Here is a 21,278-nt window from a genome sequence, read left to right on the forward strand (position 1 = left end):
AGCAGGAGAAAACATGCCACTGAGATTACATTTTTGTGTAATGTCTATAACTTACCAAACACCAGGACCAGGCCATGGGACGTGCCAATAGCAATCAGAGAGGAGACAGTCTGAAAGAGAAGGGAAATAAATAATACTAAAAGAGAAACACATGTGTCTCATAACATGAAAGTAACAACTGAAATGCTACAGTGTCGTTTTCCTAATTTTGTAGAATTTTCCTATTCGGAATATTCTATAAGTAATACATTACCACTGTTATACCGAGGCTGTTGTCTCCCACAACTGCTCTTATAGCGAAATCTACCACAGAGATCTCAATTACCTCATGCAGCACGTGCGTAGCCACCTGAGCTGCCATGTGACACCCTTCACTCTTGTCTCTTGCGAGAGCATGTGCTCGGGGGACGGGCGGGCGGGCATCAGCCAAGTGGTAACGTATTACTTATAGAATATTCCGAATAGGAAAATTCTACAAATTACATTAATTAATATGTTACCACTGTTATACCGAGGCTGATTACCACAGTAGGCGGTGGGGAGCGCTACAATCCAAACCTGACTGCTTGTTGTTCCTTTTCCGACCAGCGGAAGTAAACAAGTCGGAAGCACTCAATGTGCATGCTCACAGCTTGGCGTTACCCTATAGGAATACCAAAGCACTGTCAAGCACATACCGTAAGGCTCAATCGTCTTTGCCAAACGATTGGTGACTCCAAACTGCCTCATTGGATAGGTATTTCATCGCCACAGCGGATGAGAATACAGTACCAATGTGAGCTGAATCTTAGATCAGGTTAACTAGTCGGGAAGAGGGAAATTAATTTCATCCAGATCGTATATCCCAAGAGCAAGCCTCCTTAAAGTATGCGTTAGGTGCGTGACCTAATTCCAGTATTTGTAAGCATGCATTACAAGGTTGGAACACATGATGGACAATTAAATACATAATTGTCAAAAAAAGAAAAAAAGGACAAAACACACAAAAGCCGCCTCACCTGTGGTGCGAGAGCGCTGGTTTGCCGCCCCCCCCTCCTGTTACCCACGACAGTGGGAACATTGGAGCCGACCCAGATTGACCGCCGTACAAAGGTCTGAAGCCTGAGGAGTCTGGAACTGCGCTATGCACACACCTTAGATGACCGCTTGCACTGCGATCAGCGGCCCAAGAGGTCGCACACACTCCACGTCTTCATCGGAAACCTTTCTGAGGTAAATACCGAGTCAGAACACCAGTAACAACCTCTCAATATTCTGTAAACAGAGATATTAGAGTGTAGGGCAAATGTTGCCGCTAGCACCCTGATCTCGTGCAGGTTTGACCCCGCAACCGGTACCCCCGTGACCAGTACGCCAGATTGATGACAGAACGAAGCCATAACGCAATCAAGTTGCGAGTTATGTCAGCAGTCCGATTAGGGTTACATGATATGAACGGACGGTCGCGCCCTTGTCTACGTTATTCGAGGCCTTAAGATACTACTTAAGGGCCCTAACCGGACACAGTGATCTGCAGGATGTAAGATTTCCTTGAGTGATCTTACACTGAATTCTCTCTCTGTTTGGCCAAATTTCTGATTCTTAGCGACGAAGCCCATGAGCAGGGCCAGGCGGACCGCTCCTTCGTCGCCCCTATCGAATCGAACCTTGGTGACATCGAGTGCGTGTATTTCCAACGCTCGTGCCGCCGGGCAAAGGAGAGGAGAAATGCTGTTTTCCAAGTCACATGCCGGAACGAAGCACTACTCAAGGGTTCATACGGAGCCTCCATAAGTGATTTCAACACTATGGAGAGATCCCAGACCGGTGCCCGAAGGCGGACCTTTTAAGATCTTGCTGCTTGAAACCCTTGATAATGCCCCAAATCACCGGCTCTTTTGAGAGACTGGTACCCATAGCAACGTCCCGTACCGTAGCAACAGACGAGACATAGTTGGCAATGGAACCCCCGGAGAGTTTCCGGTTCTCTCGTAAGTGAGACATGAAACGAGCAACGTCCTACACAGATACCTTATCTGGCGAATGAATGTGATGTTTACTACACCACTTCGTGAAAATAGCCCAGTGTGCATTATACACCTTCTGGTTAGAATCACGATGCATACTAACGTGTGCCCGAGATGCTCGACGAGTCGCTCTGTGACAACATCCACTCGTGCAGATTAAACTGCCCTGCGTTTGGATGAAGTTGATGGGTGTGAGGGTGGATCAGCAGATCCGGTCTCACAGGCAGTGGAAGTGGCAAGTTGGGGTACCACGATCTGTTCGGCCACATGGGTGCGATCAGTAACATTCGACAGCGGACTCCTCGGAGCCGGCTTAGAATGAGTGGTATTAACGCCATCGGCGGGTAAGCATAAGCGTCCATGCGTAAAACCCGAACGGGAGATCGAGGAGTGAGTGACTGTGGGTTCCCCCCAGTTTGTTCACATCAGACGCTACCGTCGTGTTGTCGGGCGCCGACTAGACAATGCTTCCAGTGATTGACTGCATTGATCACTGCCTTGAACTCTAGGCAATTGATGTGAAGACCTAGTTCGTCTACGCACCACAGCCCCGAGCTCACCAGCCCTAACAGCTGTCGCCAAAAGTGAACAGTCTGTTGCACCGCTAAGACTTTGGCAATCAACGCCCAAATCTTGTGCCACCGATCTGGGGGGACAAAGAGGCGATGGGTCACTGTGTCGAACCGACCTCCGATGAACTTCAAGTTCGGTGATGGGGTTAACTCTCTCTTGGGGAGATTGACAATCCACCACAATTGCTCCAAAAGCCGAAGTGCGAAATCGAGTTGGCGTGACAGGGTGTCCGTCATTCGATTGGCCACAAGCGAGTCGTCCAGGTACGCGAAGTGCCTGATACCCCTCTTGTTGAGGAATCCCACCATGGGGATGGTTAACCGGGTTAACAGCCAGGGAGCGGAAAATAGGACGAATGGGAGTGCCACCTATTCGCCTTGAAAGACGAACCTGAGATACTTGTGATGGTCTGAATGAATCGGAACATGCATATAAGCATCCTTCAGGTCAATCGATGCAAGCATCGGCGAGGATGGGAAGATCGGCTTCCGAATAGAAACCTTCCAACTGGGCGACGGTGAGCGGCGAGATCTAGCCGATAGCCGTACCGGATCATGTTGACCACACAGGGGTCGTCGAACACTTGTTCCCAATTCTCCCAGTAAGTCTGGAGTCTGGCTCCTACCGGGGAAGGAAAGGAGGACCTGACAGGCTGCGGCAGGCGCAACTGTCCAGGGCTGAGTGACTCGGGTTCGCCAACCGAAGTTGATGCTGTCCGCATACGAACCCCTCCAGTGAGAGTCACCTTGAGGAGCCCTTGCTGTCCTTAGACGGTTTGGGCTTCCCCCAGTTCCCAGACGTCGATGCAAGGACCCAACAAGATCCAGCGTGTGCCGAGAGGCCTCTTTCAGAACGCCAGGGATCTTGTTGTTAAACAGGGTCCGTGCAGACCAAGGCTGCGAAAGGAGGACCTCCTGGTTAGCAGCGTCCAACCCCGAGGTATGCTTGCCGTCTGAGGAAGTGGCACGTGCCGGAAAGAAAGGCCGAAGCCCCGGCGATGTACTCAAGCGAAGCATTTAAACCGATTAAACAGTTGTAAATGCGCTGGTCTCGGTCCGTGGGAGAACCTTCGACCACACTAGCCGCTGCTGCAAGGGGACCCTGACCGGACGAGCCGGCCACCACAGGGGTGGTGACAGACTGCACGTAGAGCCTGTAGCGCTCGAACGCCTCAGCCCCCAGACCGTCGCACAGGGCGCACCGGGTTTCCCCCAAGGAACCCTGCACTGCGGGCAACAATAGTGGGGATCCCGGGACGACAGAAACTTGCGACACACCGCGCAACTCCTGGTTGCGGGATTGGAGGGGTGGAGCACGGCGAGCTGTCCATGTCAGACATTGTTTAAGCTATAAACAAAGAACAAAACATGGTTACAAAACAAGCGTCACAAATATTCACAACGAACATTTTCACAAGAAAATAAACGAGTAATGCTAATATAGAACATACACATATTTTAGGGGTAGAGAAATAGGTGATGTAAAAAAAACAAAACATACTATAACAGGGCAACGTAAGACGCAACAGGCAGAAGAAACACCATGAAAGTATATTGAGAAAAGGGCGGGAAAAAAATGTCCTTTTGGCGACAAAAATATTTCCAAGCGCAGTTAAAGCAAACGCCCTCAATAGATACAGTTTATATGCAAGTAATAAACAGTAATAAATATCACCAAAGGATGAAGAAACAGGAACGCTTCCGAGCAGTCTTTGTACGTCTTGCTGAGGCAAGCGAAGGGACAAGAGTGAAGGCGTCACATGGCAGCTCAGGTGGCAACGCACGTGCTGCATGAGGTAATTGAGATCACTGTGGTAGATTTCGCTTTAAGAGCAGTTGTGGGAGACAACAGCCTCGGTATAACAGTGGTAATGTATTACTTAATGTAATACTTGGTTTATGGATCCCCTGAACCAAAATTGATCATGTATAGTTATGATAATTGTCCTTTTTTTCCCAGTCAGTTAAATTATTTTTAGTACTGAAATCTACCGGGTAATCAAAGTAAGCCATTGACCTTGACTTACATTCATTTCCACAGATCAACAATTCTTTGAAGAGATCACTTGTGTTTATTTCGTTTGCTACCAACCACCAATATGAACATTTCTGATTAAATGCAGTGTCTTTATACTTACCTGACACTACACCTATAGCACTGTGTAGCATCAGGTAAGGCAAAACATGAACATTTCTGATTAAATTCAATGTCTTTATACTTACCTGACACTACACCTATAGCACTGTGTAGCATCAGGTAAGGCAAAACATGAACATTTCTGATTAAATGCAATGTCTTTATACTTACCTGACGCTACACCTATAGCACTGTGTAGCATCAGGTAAGGCAAAACATGAACATTTCTGATTAAATGCAATGTCTTTATACTTACCTGACACTACACCTATAGCACTGTGTAGCATCAGGTAAGGCAAAACATGAACATTTCTGATTAAATGCAATGTCTTTATACTTACCTGACGCTACACAGTGCTATAGGTGTAGCGTCAGGTAAGTTAAAACATAACAATTTGAAAAACAAATGCCAACAAATTTCCAATAAACTCTAACCCATAACTGGACTGAAATTACATGCTGAACAAAAAATGGCAGCAGATGACAGTCTGATTTTTTCTAATCATTCATAATCCACACCAAAGAGCCATCTTTAACACCCAGTTCCCACCTCAGTGACATCCTTGATTATCCTGTGTACATTCTATCATGATAAATATCATGGAACCATTTGCTGCCAGTTTTGTTTTGAGCCTGATTCAAATTGTGCAATGCTGAAAAAATACATCCAATCAAATTACCCTCATGAGCAAGAGAAATTATGTGCTATGTTAGAGACAGGAGTTCTGATGGAGACATCACCTACACAGTGATGCTGGGGTGGAGAATGGGTCCAATGGTGTCATCAAAATACAACTGAGACATAATGCATTGGGTGAACGATGACGTATCTTACGAGACTACACAGAAGAATAATTACATCCAGATCAAGGTATTCTGGCCTAGTAACAGTACAGTATCAGTCACATATGTACACTTACTATAGCTGTTGGCATCCCTGCATCCACACGATCCTGAAAAGAGAACATGGAGGTGTCAACAAAGCGTACAATGTCAAGAACATTTCAAGTAACAATGTAATGATCAGAATTAAAGGATACTCCAACATAGGGAATCTGGTCAAATTGCTGAATCATAACAACGGTAAATAAGTGATATTACTGTGGCAGAAATTGGCGGTATAACTTACCGCAGCGGACAGGATTTGTGCTGATATATTCTTCAATTTGCTTGGCTTGAGAACAGAGCCATGAATGGGCTTGGAGATCTTTTTACCTCTGTAATAATTTATGGAAACATCATTAACATAATGAATTCTATATATTTAACACATTTACGTGCAATTTAGAAGTGTAGTACCAGTGAGTGTGAGTGAGTATGGTTTTACACCGCTTTTAGCAATATTCCAGCAACATCACAGCAGGGGACACCAGAAACGGGCATCACACATTGTACCCAATTCCCTAGGTACCTTTATGTGAACATAAATAACATAAATAACATGAACAGCAGAAATAGACTTTACATATTGTACCCATGTCAGGAATCGAACCTGGGTCTTCGGCGTGAAGAGCGAACGCTTTAACCACTAGGCTACCCGACCACCCCAGAATTGGAGTACAAATGAAGACAAGACAGAATTATAGATTTCCACTTCTATTTTTTAGGCTTCTAGCATTTTGTACATGGCACTGAAAGAATAAGAAAATATACTGGAATCCATTAGCTAGCCCTGTATTCTTTAGGAACTCTTTCATTTTACATGTTATTTCAATTGGTTATAAAGCATTTGTGTCATATATCAAATTCTGACATGTATTTTTTAAATCTTAATTGAACATGTTAAGTGTATTAAATAGATGAAGCTAACCATACATATCATTTCTTAGGAATGTTTTATTTTGTTTTGTTTTTTTTATAAAAAAAACACACTCCAGTTTTCACCTTTTTCTTTTCTGCATTTTCCAAATCACTCATAACACTTCTAACAATGTCAGAAGAACTCACCTGTCCCGCCGCTGACGAGGTCTGTCATTGAGGTAACTGTCCTGTGAACTGATAGAGGAAGTCTCCCCCGAGTCAGCCTTGAACAGCTGGATGGCACTGGGAGGGATCTCATCTTCATCCAAGACGGAGGATGTTTCATCTGGCTGTGATAGACATTATAAGACTGTTAACAGTTTTCAAGAGACCAAAATTACAAAAGCATACAACCTTTCAGCAGGGTTGGTCATTTTCCTTTCTGATTTATGAAATGTTTCATAAGAAATCATGAAGCTATTACTTATGAAAACTTGTGGAGATGCCTAAGATATGGCAAGTAACAAACATGACATATTTGTGTACTAATAGCAACAAATAGCTACTGAACAAAGTTCAATTTCTTTTTCATACACTTGCGATTAATCATTTCACATATAATTCAAGGTCTGACATAATGTCAAAACCAAAACAAAACAACCTCAACCTCATTGAGAATGCTTTCCAATGTTGGTGTGTTTTCTACAGCGGGGAGATCCAACTCAGCATCATCCAGCTGCAAACAAGACAAACATGCATCTTTTACCATCTGATTTCCATTGATAACAATTGCAGAGAAGTCAACTTGAAACTGAAACAATATTTTGTCTTTGGACGGTGAATGAACAATAAGGCCAGCAGTATGTTACTTGTACTTGAGTCATATGTACATGGTCAGGCATGCCTGGCATGCTATTTCCATATCAGACCTCAATCTATATCATGTTCACATCATGTAGATGTTGGAAATTGCAAATGTTTGAGGCAACAGTTATTATGCGGAACACAACAAACTTTCATTTCAATGCTTAGTTCACATGTCAGGGCTCAAAAAATTTCTTAGACCCAACTGTTCCTGCAGAGCAAGTAGATATTATTTTGTACTTGTTCTCGTTTTCACTTGCCCTTTTATACACAGTTTTATGTTCTGAGTTATTAAAATCTGAAATCAGCCTTTTAGTTGAGGTTTAATAAACAGACAGTAAACAATAATTCACAGCACTGCCATCTACATTCATCTCTGCCCATTCAAAGTCACTCAACCATGAACATTTTATGTTCATTTCTACAGTCATACTGTTTTCTTTAAAATATATTCATTTTTTGCCTGTTTGGTAACCAAATCCTGTGTTTTCTCGTGAACCCCACCATTCCCGATTAAAAACACCCACTACCCTTACAAAATCATTCCCTTTTGTTTTGACATTTGAGAATCATTAACGAGTTGCATACATCAAAAATAATATATATCATTGCATCTCTTTCAAAAACAATTTCGAAAACTGCAGGGCAAATGCACTTTTTGTTTAATTCTTCAACAGACAGTTGCCAAGTATGCCGTCTGTTTATGATAAGTTACACTTGTTTCATTATTATTGCTATGAACTTGCAAGAAATGGAAACGTATTTAAGGTTCAAATTATCCTGCATATTTTAGTGAAAACAATTATAGATACATTGATACAATTGAAATAAGTGTACTCGCGAGTGGATTTTTCGAGTCCTGCATGTACAAGATCATTAATTACCTGTTATCATTGCTATGATCATTGCTTATCATTTTTCATTTTATATCAATTCATGCTTTTTGTTTAATGAAAATGTCTAGTTATCTGCATGTACATGTAAATGTGTTCTTGTGTACATTATGTGTTGATTTACATTCATAGCTAAATTTGAAATAAACAGTTTGTATTAAACATGTCAAATAGTATCATTTTTTCACCACAATTGTTTGTCAGGTTTATGGATTCATCAAAAATCAGAAAATGGCAACCCACTAAGCCTGCTAAGTGTGCTTTTAATTAACATGCATAACAAGGAATTTAACAAACATGTTTCAGATGAAAACATAGCAAAGTAAATAAATAAAATTCTATAAGGTAATCAGTTAAGGATTCCCAAATGTACTGTTGCAATACGCCTATATAACACAATGTCTACAACTTGATCATATCTGTACGGGAGCATCCTCAAAACTCCTGGCTACATACATTGAGCAGTGACAAAGATTTAAGTTTCTATATTTGTATGATGAGAGGATGCCTCAATATTCTTCATTAATCTTGATATTTATGGAAATTATTAGCAATATCTTCATTAACAATAAATTAGCATTTGCTTTAATTGTTAATGTTGGGATTGAAAATAATTAACCTTCATAATTGATAACTATTTCATAATTCTCCAGGCAATAATAGGGTTAAACTTGTTGGGTTATTCACATTATGAGTGACTGGTGTAAAAAACTCCTTTATATAGCCTGCAACCTCGGGGTATCGCGGTACTTGTCATGTATGCTGAACGGAACAAAATGCACTCACTAATCTTTATGATTATTCGTGTTCTCTAAACCAGATGACATTTATTTGATCTAACAATGCATATTTTACTGATAAAAGTTCATTATTTACATTAGTAGCTCCGAGTAAAAGCCGGGCCTCGCGCTCAGTTTTACAAGGGAGAGAACTCCATTGTATTGCGGTACAGAGAAAAGTTGTGTATGGAGATCCGAATTGGACAAAAAGAGGACATAATTCTACCAACCACTTGGTATGATCATGCCAGACATCAGTGATTTGTCCAGACAAGTGCAAAGACAGCACAAGTAAAATTCTAAATGTGTTATCAGCAATAGGTATTTTTATAAGTCAACATCAAAATAACAGAAATGATATTTTAAGATTGTTTAAAAAAAATTGGATGACAATAATTTGTCACAAAATGGAAAAATGTAACTTAAAAGTCAACAATAAATATATAAAAACCACTCCTAGTATGCCCAAAGTATGTATTTATCTTTTGGTTACTAGTGAAGTACGTATTTCTAAGTTTGGCATTATGGCCCTTATGATCTCCCAATAAATTCTGGGCACAGAGCGGGAAAAAATGTTCGGACTACGTAACTTCCGTTACCTTATTAGTCGCCATGAATATGCAGATGATCTAGTTCGGGTCGATAGAGAAAGTTTACTTTGGGAACTACGGGTTATATCGTTGGCCATTGATAGATGGGGGTAAGGCAATATTACAAAAGATGCCAGAAATATGTATCAACGCATTAATAACTCCTAACTTACAGCAGACGGAACATTCCGAGGAAATTGAAATTGTTTACGAAGTGTGCACTTCCTGGTTACTGATTAGCATTAATAAGACAGCTGCCAAGAGGCGTGTCCCGCGTAAACTATCGGAAATCACAAATGCCGCAATATGATGAATGCCGCGGTACCATGGGGTCCGAGTATACAAGTACCATGTCATAAAAACGCTGCTATTTAGAAATTGAACTTTGTTTTTTTAATTAAAAAAACACCTAAAAATTCCTTGGACACTATATTAGAACTGTCAAAAAGCGAAATAATGTAACCTTAGGGAAAAAAAACTTTAATGGAATTGATTCCTGTACTGATTAGCCTAATAGACACTTATTTTATGGAAACCTGCCCCTCCCCTCTTCAAGTTCAGCGAGCACCTGCCAAAGAAAGGAGTTCGCTTTTCATCAAAGGCATACTCAGCCCTGCACTTAGATATGAACAGAATACATCATCGGTGGTTGTGCCATATATGCAAACCTTCATACTCACTTCATCAATGTCAAAATTGATAAGATTTGAGCTAACATCAGTTGCTGATCTTAATTCGTCTGCCATTTTTTAACATTTCCTCGGCCACTTCCTGTTTATGTGAGTTATGTCCCATGTTTCAACTGTTGCAAAAATATGAAATACGCATTTTGATTTATGTTATATAAAGCTAAGGTATTTGTCAAACAATTTTTCAGTGAATACAATACATTTGCTTTGCTAAATAGATGTTATATGAATTTGTAGTTTTAAAGCTATAAAACAATATGAAATATTATATTTTCCTTTTCCGCAAACATCAAATCTACAATTTGAATTCCGGAACTTGCCGTTACTCGGCAAACGACGCATGTAAACAAAGCTTCGAGAAAAGGACTGCCGAAGTTTCAGAGCTTGGAGTTCCTCATCATTAAGCAATAATATATCCATTTCTTGGTATGTGTGCTTTCGTAATAGAAATATTCATGGATTAATTTTACATGTTCAACATTTCATTTCCACAGATCGTTGCATTTGGTGGCAAACCATCTGCAAACAATGATCAGTGTCAATTTTTACTAGGTTTCCAGATTCTGACGACAGTGAAACTGACAATATCTAACATATTTCGTTAATGCTATTTTCAGGTGTTACAGTCTGCTTCATCAAATTAAAAAAAGAACAGTCACTGTTTCCAAGTAAAACAATTGCTTACAAGCCGGCCGTAAAAATATTTTTTTCATCTAAGACTCTATCACAATTTCGTGATTAAAAGTCATGTTATCTATTATATTATGCACTGTAAATTCTCTTTATGTTGCTGACAATAAAACAAAAATTAGGTGTTTGAACTGATAAAATTCAATGCAATGCTGAAGAATTCAAAACATTTGCTAACCCCAATGCATAAAACGGTATGGATTGTTATACCATTGTCAAGCAACTGTATAATGATCTATACCAAAACATCGCTATTACAGTGTAATACAGAAGGTGTTGTCCATAAATGTTTTGTCTACTTTGTCGTCTATCAACTTCTAAGGAATGCCTATCAAACAAGATACATAATGGGGCGGTGAGTCTCTGATATTAGTGTGACATGTTGTGAGTTACGAGTCAGGTACAAGTAACATAAATTCACAATGTAGCGTTTTATCAACCTACACTAAAAAACAAGAAATGAATATGGTATATGTGGTAAAACAAAAAGTATAAATTCAAAGAGCAATATGAAAGGAAGAATCTCCTTGTATAAGAAGTAAAATTCTCATAAGCAAGGTGGTTTTAAGTTAGTAAAATGCAACAGAAAATAAGAATTATATTTAGAATCAAATTCTTCAGTCATTCGATCTCTGAAATTGTTTGTAACTCGTTATGTAAGGTTATCATAAGCGCCCCCAACCCACCCCCTGTCAATGTTCTGAAGGGCCAAGGGCATTATGTCGAATAAGGTAAGTTGCTTTGTCAACTGCCAAAAGAGCTACAGTTTTGCCTGGACTTGTCTGTACCTTGGAGCTTGCAACATGGTATCCATGGATTATTGTACTTAGTCTGGATTAGTGCAAAGGCCAAGTTACCTAATCACTGTTCAGACAAATTACAAGCCAGTTGTGACCCAATGTTTGAACAGGAACCAGTTACAGTTTACAAATTAATTCTTGTCACGTCATCACTTCTATAACTGCATCTCAAATTCTTTATGAAATTGTTGTTTGTATTCCTTTGAAGTTGAGGTAAGTAAGTATGTAATGATCTATATGTTTCCTTGTTTCTTTTTGTTTGTTCTGTGTTAGTTTCTATTGCAGACAGAATGAAATCCATAGTGGACAAGGATCAACCACTCCTAAAAATTCTTATGTATTTCTTAAAAATAGGATATATACTGCTTGAAAGTAATGACATTTTGAAGCAAGATCCATTGGCTACAAGCAAAGAAAGTAAACATCAACATGCTGAAGGCCTGATATAAAAAAGTAGTTTTGTTGTCAGAGTATCATGTGTCCCATTTCCTATGCTTTACCTTGCTTACTAAAATTAGGGTCCAGATTCTCTCTGTTTTGAATATGTAATCTTCCAGCAGAAGCAGCTAACTTTCATCATTGCAGACTTTTAGAAGCTGTTTCTCTTTTCATCTTATCTTTGTTGACAGTATAGCATCTCAACCTTGACTCTTCATTCTACAAACATTCAGTATTCATGGTATTAGAAGTGTGGAGTCTGCTTCATCCTCTGAATAACTACATGTAATCTTTATCCAATGTTAGAGTGCTATTAAAAGTAAAATTATTCAACCAAAAATATATAACACACATTTCTGTGTCAGTTGCCTTTTGACTTTCTAACGCTGAATGTGTCAGGTTCCATATCATCTGCATACATCTATTACCATGTTTCCTGCTGACTTGTACATGTTGCATAGATCTTGAATAATATCCATGTCTGTGTATTAATCTCATCCTTTCCCTTGTACTGTAGACATCCTTGTTGACGTAGATCCTACCTGAGACTCAACCATGGTAAAACTTTGACAATTCATTTCACCATTTCTTGTTTGCATGGTTGGTACTGACATTGGTTTTCAGACAAGATGGAATTGTGATCAGATTTGGATTTGATAACACTATCATCAAAAATATTCAGTTTGATTAAAAAAAAACTGCTTTTTCAACACGTTTGATTGAAGTGCCTGCAATTTCTTAGAAGTTTAATTTACTTTTTGTTTGCCTTCTTTGTGCATGTTATGATGTGTTATGATGTATGTTTCATAAAAGTAAGTTTTGCTTTTGTACAAACATCATAATCATATGTTCAGTACTGTACATGCTATAGGCATGTTGAAGTTTCAACATTCTCAGAATTGGTAGATTATTGTCTTAGATCAGGGTTCCACCACATGATGAAGGAATTCTGCATTTTGAATCCAAAGTTTGACAAAGTACTCATTATAATGGAATATTCTCAGGTAACAAAGGCTGTCTGATAAAGCAGACATAAATATTATACAACAAATCAGGATATGTTTATGCTTCAACTGTAGGATAATGCCATAAAATAGCAATGATAAACTCAAATCTTTTACTGAGCACCACTCTTGTGCCCAGTTTTTAAGTCATAAGGTTTGCTGTCATTGTTGTCATGTGCCTTTCAGACACAACATACAAATCATTTACCAAATAGGAACAGGTACAGTATCATAAATTAATGAGGCTCTTTAATTATTTCCTGTCTGGTGTATGTAATTGCAGTGTTTGAAATTCATCATTTAGTTCAAGGTTTCTTGTCATAGCCATAATGTTGAAAATTTAGGGGTCCCTTGATCTTGTTCAAATACCGGAACTATAGAAGAAAACTTCAAGGAGCCCCAGGAGCCCCTTTCATTTTTAGTGTGTAATGGTTCGAGAACAGTATTTCTGATAGGAAAGTATTATTTTACTCTCAGTGCATTCTATGTGTTTATTTTGTTGCTTTTCCTGTAAATTAGATGTGCATTTGTGTATTGAATTGAATAGTAAATGCAACAACCCTTCTATTGACATTACCATGATTTTTCTGTATTGATTTATGAATGTTTACACAATTCAACAAATGAATTCTTTGTATTGACTATTTTCATCAGCATTCATATATATATATATATATATATATATATATATATATATATATATATATATATATTTAGACACACAATACCAATCAAGGTGTACCAGTCGAAATGTGTTTTGTTATGGGAGCTTTGAAGTGGTTAAGCTGAGACGTTTCTCATATACCAAACTGTTTGTGTATTGGCGTATACACACAGGAAAGTATGGATAGAACTAGCTTCTACCCCTGTCTGGCTGAGTTAACAGTCATTACTTATAGAAGTTGATTGGATTTATATCTATCTCAGTCCAAATTGTCTCTCAGAATCATCTTCAGTAGAATTTAGCATAATATATTAGCTGAGCATACTAGACCATGCAAAATGTTACTACACCCAGGTTTCAGAATAGAGGCTGAAAATTCAGACTGTGAGTATAGTAGAGTTTATTTCCTCCAAGTTTCAGACTGTGAGTATGATGTCTACATTTTATCAACAATGGGGTCTGCATTACATCAACAATATTATAAAGTGCATGTAATGATTATTCCATATGTGCTTCATATGGAATTGGGGGTGGGAGGGTACCGAGTAGGACCCGGGTACTCACCGCACTACTCGGACCCATGGTGATATATTGTTTAATGACAAATATTATTGAGAACTCTATGGTTACACTTCAAGTCATTGACGTTTGCATTTCTTTCTGACTTTTTTTATGTTTAAATAAAGATAAAAGTTCAGTCAACTTCAGCATATGCATGACCAGATAATTTTATATGTGTGTCTAAATACATTTTGCCAGGGCTACAGTCAAACTATTCCTAATCAGACAGTTTGTACCAATCTCTTGAGACCTACAGTGGGTACTCAGGTTGGGGTGGGTAATAGGGGGTTGGGTACCTGGTTAGTAAATTTGGACTCGGGACAGAACATTTGTGTAATCGAAAGGTATATACACAAAGGTACCTAGAGAATATTTATGTATACAGAAAGGTACCTGGTGAACATTTTTATGTACACAAAGGTACCTAGAGAATATTTATGTATACAGAAAGGTACCTGGTGAACATTTGTATTGTAACACCCCTAGGGTGCTAGTGAAAGCACAAATAACACGAGCAAAGATGAAGTTTGACAGTCCAAGTTTGTAATGGCGTTTACAAACTTTATGTTTAATTTTGGTTCTAAATGTCAACAATGTGGACACAAATTATTAACAATGTGATAAAAAAAATGATGCCAATAAATACCCCCAGTTTTGATCAGCTACTATTAAGTCTATTAGATTTTATTAACAGGGCTCAGTCTCCAAAGAAGTAATAATATTAAGTTATATTAGCTTATTGTTTTGAGAAAATGTTATTTTAAGTAATAAAATGGAAAGAGATTTCTTCAAAATTTGGACTAAAAATGTATCAAAATATGTACCTAGTGGTAGTGAATGATAAGTAGAAGTGTCCTATGCTAGACCTTGACCCCTGATCGTATTTATAGGCATCTTTAACCCTCATGGTGCCTGGACGTCAGTCAGCCTGCAAACCGCTCAGTGCCGCACTGTGCTGACGTCGCGGTTACAAAAACGTATACATTGTATCAAAAGTGTTGCAACGTCTTTATTTCTTCACACAGTGTAACCAAATTGTATAACATGCAACTCGAGTTGATTGTCTTTCCAACAGTATCTAAAGTCACCAAATCCCAAAGATCTATGCACTGCTGGTAAAAAGTGCTGGTATTATAAGTTTCCGAATTTTCCACTTTAATCGTAATCTGGACGCACCCAAATATGGCAAGCAAAGTCAAGTAAGCGCCCTTGTTTGAAATCTAAATGACCAATAATTCATATCATTGGCAAGTACATGTCCTAATAGTGATAGACATATGATATTTATGTTGAAGTACACATTCACTGAGAATTTTCTGTGAGTTATATATACCGATAAAAAATCCCGATGAAATTGTGCGTGTTTTTGACGTCAAAACAAAATTGACGGAAGTGTTCGCGATTAATTCATACGCAGACTGTTTCAAAGATTATGTCACAAAACGAATGACAGTTTGGAATGTATATCTTGAAGAAATCCCGGTTACGTCCATGTATGTTTCAGTGACCGTGCTCTTTTATTAGTTATAAAAACAACTTCGGGGTAACTGACATCGTACATTTTCCATATGTCATTGTTTCACTATGGCCACCAGAAAACATACATCCTCGTATCAGCTCGTATTTCGCACTTGGCTGCCTAACTTAGACCTTTGCTCAAAATATACTTGTATGGCCAGTCCATGAAATACCACTTTTTCTTTCATTTATTCATTTGATTTATAAATACGACTTTAGAAGTGTATTTACACCTAGCCAGGTATGTACATGAACATTTAAGGACATACGTGATAGTTTATTTCCACTAGTTTCCCATTCCATCCCATTCTACTAAAGGAAAAGTTTGAAATAGATAATGATCGTAGGTCAATGAAAGTAATGGAATTATTTGTCATAAAAGGAAAAATATATTCTAGGTATTGAACTTGGAAAATTTAACCAGCAAAATCTTTAATAAAAATGGTTTATTATGTCTTTTCTTTTTCCCCCTTAATTTTGGCCTAGCTAAACTACAGCTTGGAGGGAAGATATACAAATTAAAATGGTGAAAAAAACAACACAAGAATGGATTGATCGATTTTGCTCCTAGACAAACATCTATTTAAAAAAAATATCTATTTCATGCTTAGGATACAAAACAAAGTAGAATCTAATTACTACTATGTCACTGGTCGAAGTATTTGGTAATTTAGATAATGCAAAGTGAAAAAAAGACATAAATATAACTATATAAAACATCAAAACGAAATCACATTTACACTGAAAACTTTTTGTCTTTCGGAAATTGATTATCTAAATATTGTGAGTAGATCTAATTACTTTTACTGTTTATGTTATTATATAAATTGAACCATTCGAAATTCCAATAGATGAAGCTAAAATGTTAAAAATCTAGGTTGTTTAATATTGGATCCATTTTGACAGCTTTCTCACTGTACTCAACTAAATGCACATTATTTTTTGAATATCAAGCATTCAAACAGATATGAAAAGCACATGTCAACATACCAAAATTAGAAAACTGCGCCAAATATTCTAACACTGTTCGTCAAATGATATGCGGTCTCTTTCACTCGGTCGCCGTAGACATTTTCCAATCGTGATGTACTAGATATGCTTTCTAGTTCAGCCAAAGAGAATATTGTTATTTGGAAAATGAAACCACGCGTATCCATCATTTATTACCCACGTGGTGAAGATACAGGTGGTAAGATACTAAATCCGTACGTCACACGTGTGTCGTACAAGGTTGACCTTGTTTTATTCGTTTTGATTGGATAACCGTGACCTCTGTCACACCGGGACTACTTTTTTCATTCATAAAAAATCTCGAGACGTCATTCAGTTTGCGATTACAAGGCAGAACTGAAGAAATTCATGAGAACGAGAGATATTTACAAACACTTTATTAAACCAAACAAGATAGTCACACGCATCAAATTCGGTTTGCATTCTATATAAGTTATGCATAGAGCTCCTACAGACATATAATCGAGCTAGATCTATAAATCGATTTACAATGTACGACTGCCGATCGAGCGCGTCCCTTGAGCGTGACGCACCCGACCATTTTCGCAACTTTCAATTTGATTTAACGTAAAAGGATAAGCGTGGTGAAATGAAGTCTGTTTAAACTATCTGGACAGATATCTAGACTTACTTGGGATGATCCGGTTGTGCCATCGGTGTCCCCTTTGAAGCGTATGTTGTGGCGCTGTTTTGGGAAGTGTTGTTCATGAATGAACGAACACGACAGCACGACCAGATCACTTAAAGTTCACAGTTTCGATACAAATCATTCGAAAACTCCGTGGAAGTGTGCCTGACTTCTGATTTTGTGGCCCCAAACATCCCAAATGTGAATAGTAACATTCCCTATCTCTAGCGTAAAACGCTGTGAGTGGATCGCGGTTGTCTTTTCTTATTCCGGTGGCGACCTTGCCCTTCGATCGTTCGAAGCTGTCACTGACATGCAAGCAGATTTGAGTTTGTTGATTTCCACGTCTTCAGTAAAGGGTGGTACAGTTAACATGAATGTCTTTGGCGAACAGTCTGATTTCCCTCTTCCAAAATGGTACGGACATGATATAAATTCAGCTGATAGATCAAGGAAACCGAACCATTTTGATTGCACAGACGGGACCCCGGCAGTGTGATGCGTGTGACTGTTGGTCCGATATTCAAAGCGCGGCGCTAATGTGACATTTCAAATTTTCTTATCGGTGTCCTGCGTACTAACAACATGGCGCTTGAATTACCATAAGTTGAAGACTTTCTTCCAAAGGGATCTTGAGCGTCGGTGCTGGTTTGTTTGCAAACAGATCAGCAGGCGCATGTTGTTAATACGTATGCATAAACATGTCAACAATGCCCATATTTGGTCATATACCAATATTCATGCGCAACCAAATTTTGCAACCGGTTTCAGTTTGGTCTGTCAATGAACGAAAGTTGTTATGTATTTACACTTAAATATATATTTAACGTGGGTAATAAATAAAATACCACACTCATTCTCGTTAGACACCATTTTTACGAAACTCGTGAACTTTCTATGGTATCTGACCTCGCTTTCGCTCGGTCAGATACCATAGAAAGTCCACTCGTTTCGTAAAAATGGTATCTAACGAGAATGAGTGTAGTATTCTCTATACTCTCCACAACATTAGATCAGCTGTTTCATGTGACGTCATCCACGTCACAACACGCGAGGTCAAATCACGCGCACCTGTCCAGACGACAAATTCACAGCGGCGGGTAAGCATCTACCGTCTATTAGCCTATTTGAATAAAATTGCAGATTGTAACGAAATAAAATTAATTTTACTCATTGCTGACATTTCCGATGACATATCAAATAAGAGTTGAAGACTTGCAATAGATTATCATACGTTAATCGAGAGTACAGTGTACATAAATAATTTGTAAATCTAATATTAATGTTTGATCTAATATCCATGGCAGAATGTTTGAAAACGAGCTGTAATATTTTCTGAAGAGATTAGTAATGTGTATTTGATGATATATATGCATACACAATTGGTTATCAATTATCTTCTACAATCACAGCATGGAAATACGATTTCAGCAAACCAATCACAGCGCCATTATCACAGTTTCAATGAAAGGAAAAACAAATCGAAATCGAACTTTACAACACATCGTATCCATAAGCGGTTTACCCAAATGCAAAAAGGTATTGCTGGCATCATTGTAGAAGTTATGTTGATGTTTTCAGTAGTTGCATTGTGTTTGTATCGCGTGTACCATCGACAGAAACGGGGGCCGAGATACCACATGCGGAACCGACCTTGACACAATTTGTTTACAATATGGCGTCGACTCACGTTAGATGTCGTGGCCACACTTTTAAAATCTCCATTTGCGACAAAATGTGAAACAGTTAGGGCAAGTCACTCACACGGTCAGGTAGTTTGAGCAATCACACATGACTCTTAGTCATTTCATATGAAAAAAGTAGCAGTTATTTGTCTGAACGGGCGAGTATGTAGGACAACCGGTAAACAAGAAATCGCGGCACTGCTATGATGCGAACGTGTACTGTTCATCACTTCGGGCTTGGCAATTCAATGTTTAGGTTTTGATCATGAACCTCCTGCCAATAAATATACACTATATCAACTTAATATTAACGATTATAGCTATCTTTCCGTATCTTTGATTTGAATATTTTCTGTAAATCAGCATCATAAATAAAAAGACAATCTGCACTGTCGGTTTGTATGTAGCGCCGTGCTAAATCGCCATGACAACTGTACAGTGGGGACTAGTAAATCTTTCTGACCAGTCCGATCAGATTTCTTTTTCAAATTGGCTGTCTGATAAAATAAAAGTTACGTGTATGTGACAACAGTGCATAATAAAAAATTGCCTTCATTTGCATGAAGTTCAACATGGCAGAAAAAGATCGAGAAGCGCGGTAACCACATTACTAATCTCGCCATATTTCGCAATCCGTAGCACTGCATTAAATATGAGTTACACGATATTAACGTTGAGATGATAAGGGTGATGATTGTTATAAATTCATTCAATGAACGGCATAAATGTAATGGAAATATACACTGTCGTTTTCTCATGTGTACCGACCATTCCGCCATTACCGATAGTCGATAAAAATATACAAAACGTGTAAAAAAACCTTGTTCATAAAGGCGTGAACAGAATTGTATTTACGTGAATAAGTATACAGTTGGGACAAATATGTCTTTCTGACCACTCAGGTCATATTTTTTCTTATGAACTAGGATTTTGTCTGAAAATATTAACGTGTATGTGACACTGGTGCATAATCAAAATTCGCCGTCGTTCGCTTGGTGTTCAAACATGGCAGAAAAAGGCCGAGAAGAGCGGTAGCCACTTTACTAATCTCGCCATATTTCGCAATCCGTAGCATTGTATAAAGTATGAGTTACACGATGTTAAAGCTAAGATGATTGGGGTGATGATGGTTATAGTTTTGACTTTGCGCACTCAGTGTTAAATATCAAAATTCACAGTTTGAAAAGGGCATTTTCTCGGGACCATATATGGTCCCCTGGCACTATGCGGGTGTGAAAAGTGAGGGACCATATATGGTCCCGTGGCACCAAGAGGGTTAAGAGGTCATGTGACCTTTCTTAGCCAATCAGAACACAAGTTGGATGGCTTTCATATTCCAAGCATGGCATAGGTAATGCCATTTCCAACACAAGTAAGTGATTACAAAATGTCCTTGTTTTGTCCTGTTTGTCCGAATACAATTAGGACACAGTAGAAATAATCAGGACATCGAGACGATTTGTTATAATTCAATGGACAATATCTTTACGCCAACGTAGCGTCAGTGGCCGCCATCTTTGTTGGTGGTCATCTCCGTTATAATTAAGTGAAATTTACGAAACAATCAGTTTCTTTTATCAATTGGTATTGTCCTTATACTGTACAAAGTGTCCGAATAGATCGAACATGTTGAACAAACAGAATTTGTGCTAATATCTGATACAATGATATTTAGGACAAGGATAGATTCAGACCAAGCGACTGGGAGGACAGTTTGACAGACGTCAAACGTACGCTAAGACCATTGACAAATAGGCCTATAGGAGAAAATATGCCCACATTCCAAGTATTGATGTTGTCCTCTATGTCCTTTAATAATTCGGACAGTAACACGATTCATTAAAATACTTGGCAAATATTAACAGAGAAACGGACAAACAGAATGTCAATTTTTCCTTGAACTGTCGGCAATGAAATGTCATAACACAGAACGATTGTCATATTGCAGGTACAAATGCTAGAAATATGGGAACGTATATGCTGTCCTCTATGTGTCTGAATAGTGCAAA

The 21,278-nt window shown here is 38.6% G+C and overlaps 2 protein-coding genes across 9 annotated transcripts in view; one reads left to right on the top strand and one right to left on the bottom strand.

Moving 5' to 3' along the window:
• The window catches only part of LOC139465640 (vacuolar protein sorting-associated protein 8 homolog), a 52,511-nt gene extending 42,167 nt beyond the window's left edge, over positions 1–10,344 (bottom strand). The window contains exons 1-6 of the mRNA XM_071247346.1: positions 10,262–10,344; positions 7,123–7,191; positions 6,663–6,805; positions 5,845–5,932; positions 5,636–5,668; positions 56–110 (exon numbers count right to left, since the gene is read on the bottom strand). Coding sequence (XP_071103447.1) covers positions 56–110; positions 5,636–5,668; positions 5,845–5,932; positions 6,663–6,805; positions 7,123–7,191; positions 10,262–10,327 — 454 coding nt within the window. The 5' untranslated portion in view covers positions 10,328–10,344. The remainder of the gene's footprint in view (positions 1–55; positions 111–5,635; positions 5,669–5,844; positions 5,933–6,662; positions 6,806–7,122; positions 7,192–10,261) is intronic.
• Positions 10,345–10,610: 266 nt separating this feature from the next.
• The window catches only part of LOC139465642 (thioredoxin domain-containing protein 3 homolog), a 42,001-nt gene continuing 31,333 nt past the window's right edge, over positions 10,611–21,278 (top strand). For 7 of the 8 annotated variants that reach the window (XM_071247362.1, XM_071247356.1, XM_071247363.1 and 4 more), the window contains exons 1-2: positions 10,611–10,696; positions 12,716–12,756. In XM_071247362.1, the coding sequence (XP_071103463.1) occupies positions 12,754–12,756 (3 nt within the window). In that variant the 5' untranslated portion in view covers positions 10,611–10,696; positions 12,716–12,753. The remainder of the gene's footprint in view (positions 10,697–12,715; positions 12,757–21,278) is intronic. The other variant, XM_071247360.1, reaches the window with a different exon arrangement.

The sequence above is a fragment of the Haliotis cracherodii genome, unplaced genomic scaffold (assembly GCF_022045235.1).
Source record: "Haliotis cracherodii isolate W230 unplaced genomic scaffold, xgHalCrac1.p SCAF_18, whole genome shotgun sequence".
NCBI classification, from domain to species: Eukaryota; Metazoa; Mollusca; class Gastropoda; order Lepetellida; family Haliotidae; genus Haliotis; species Haliotis cracherodii.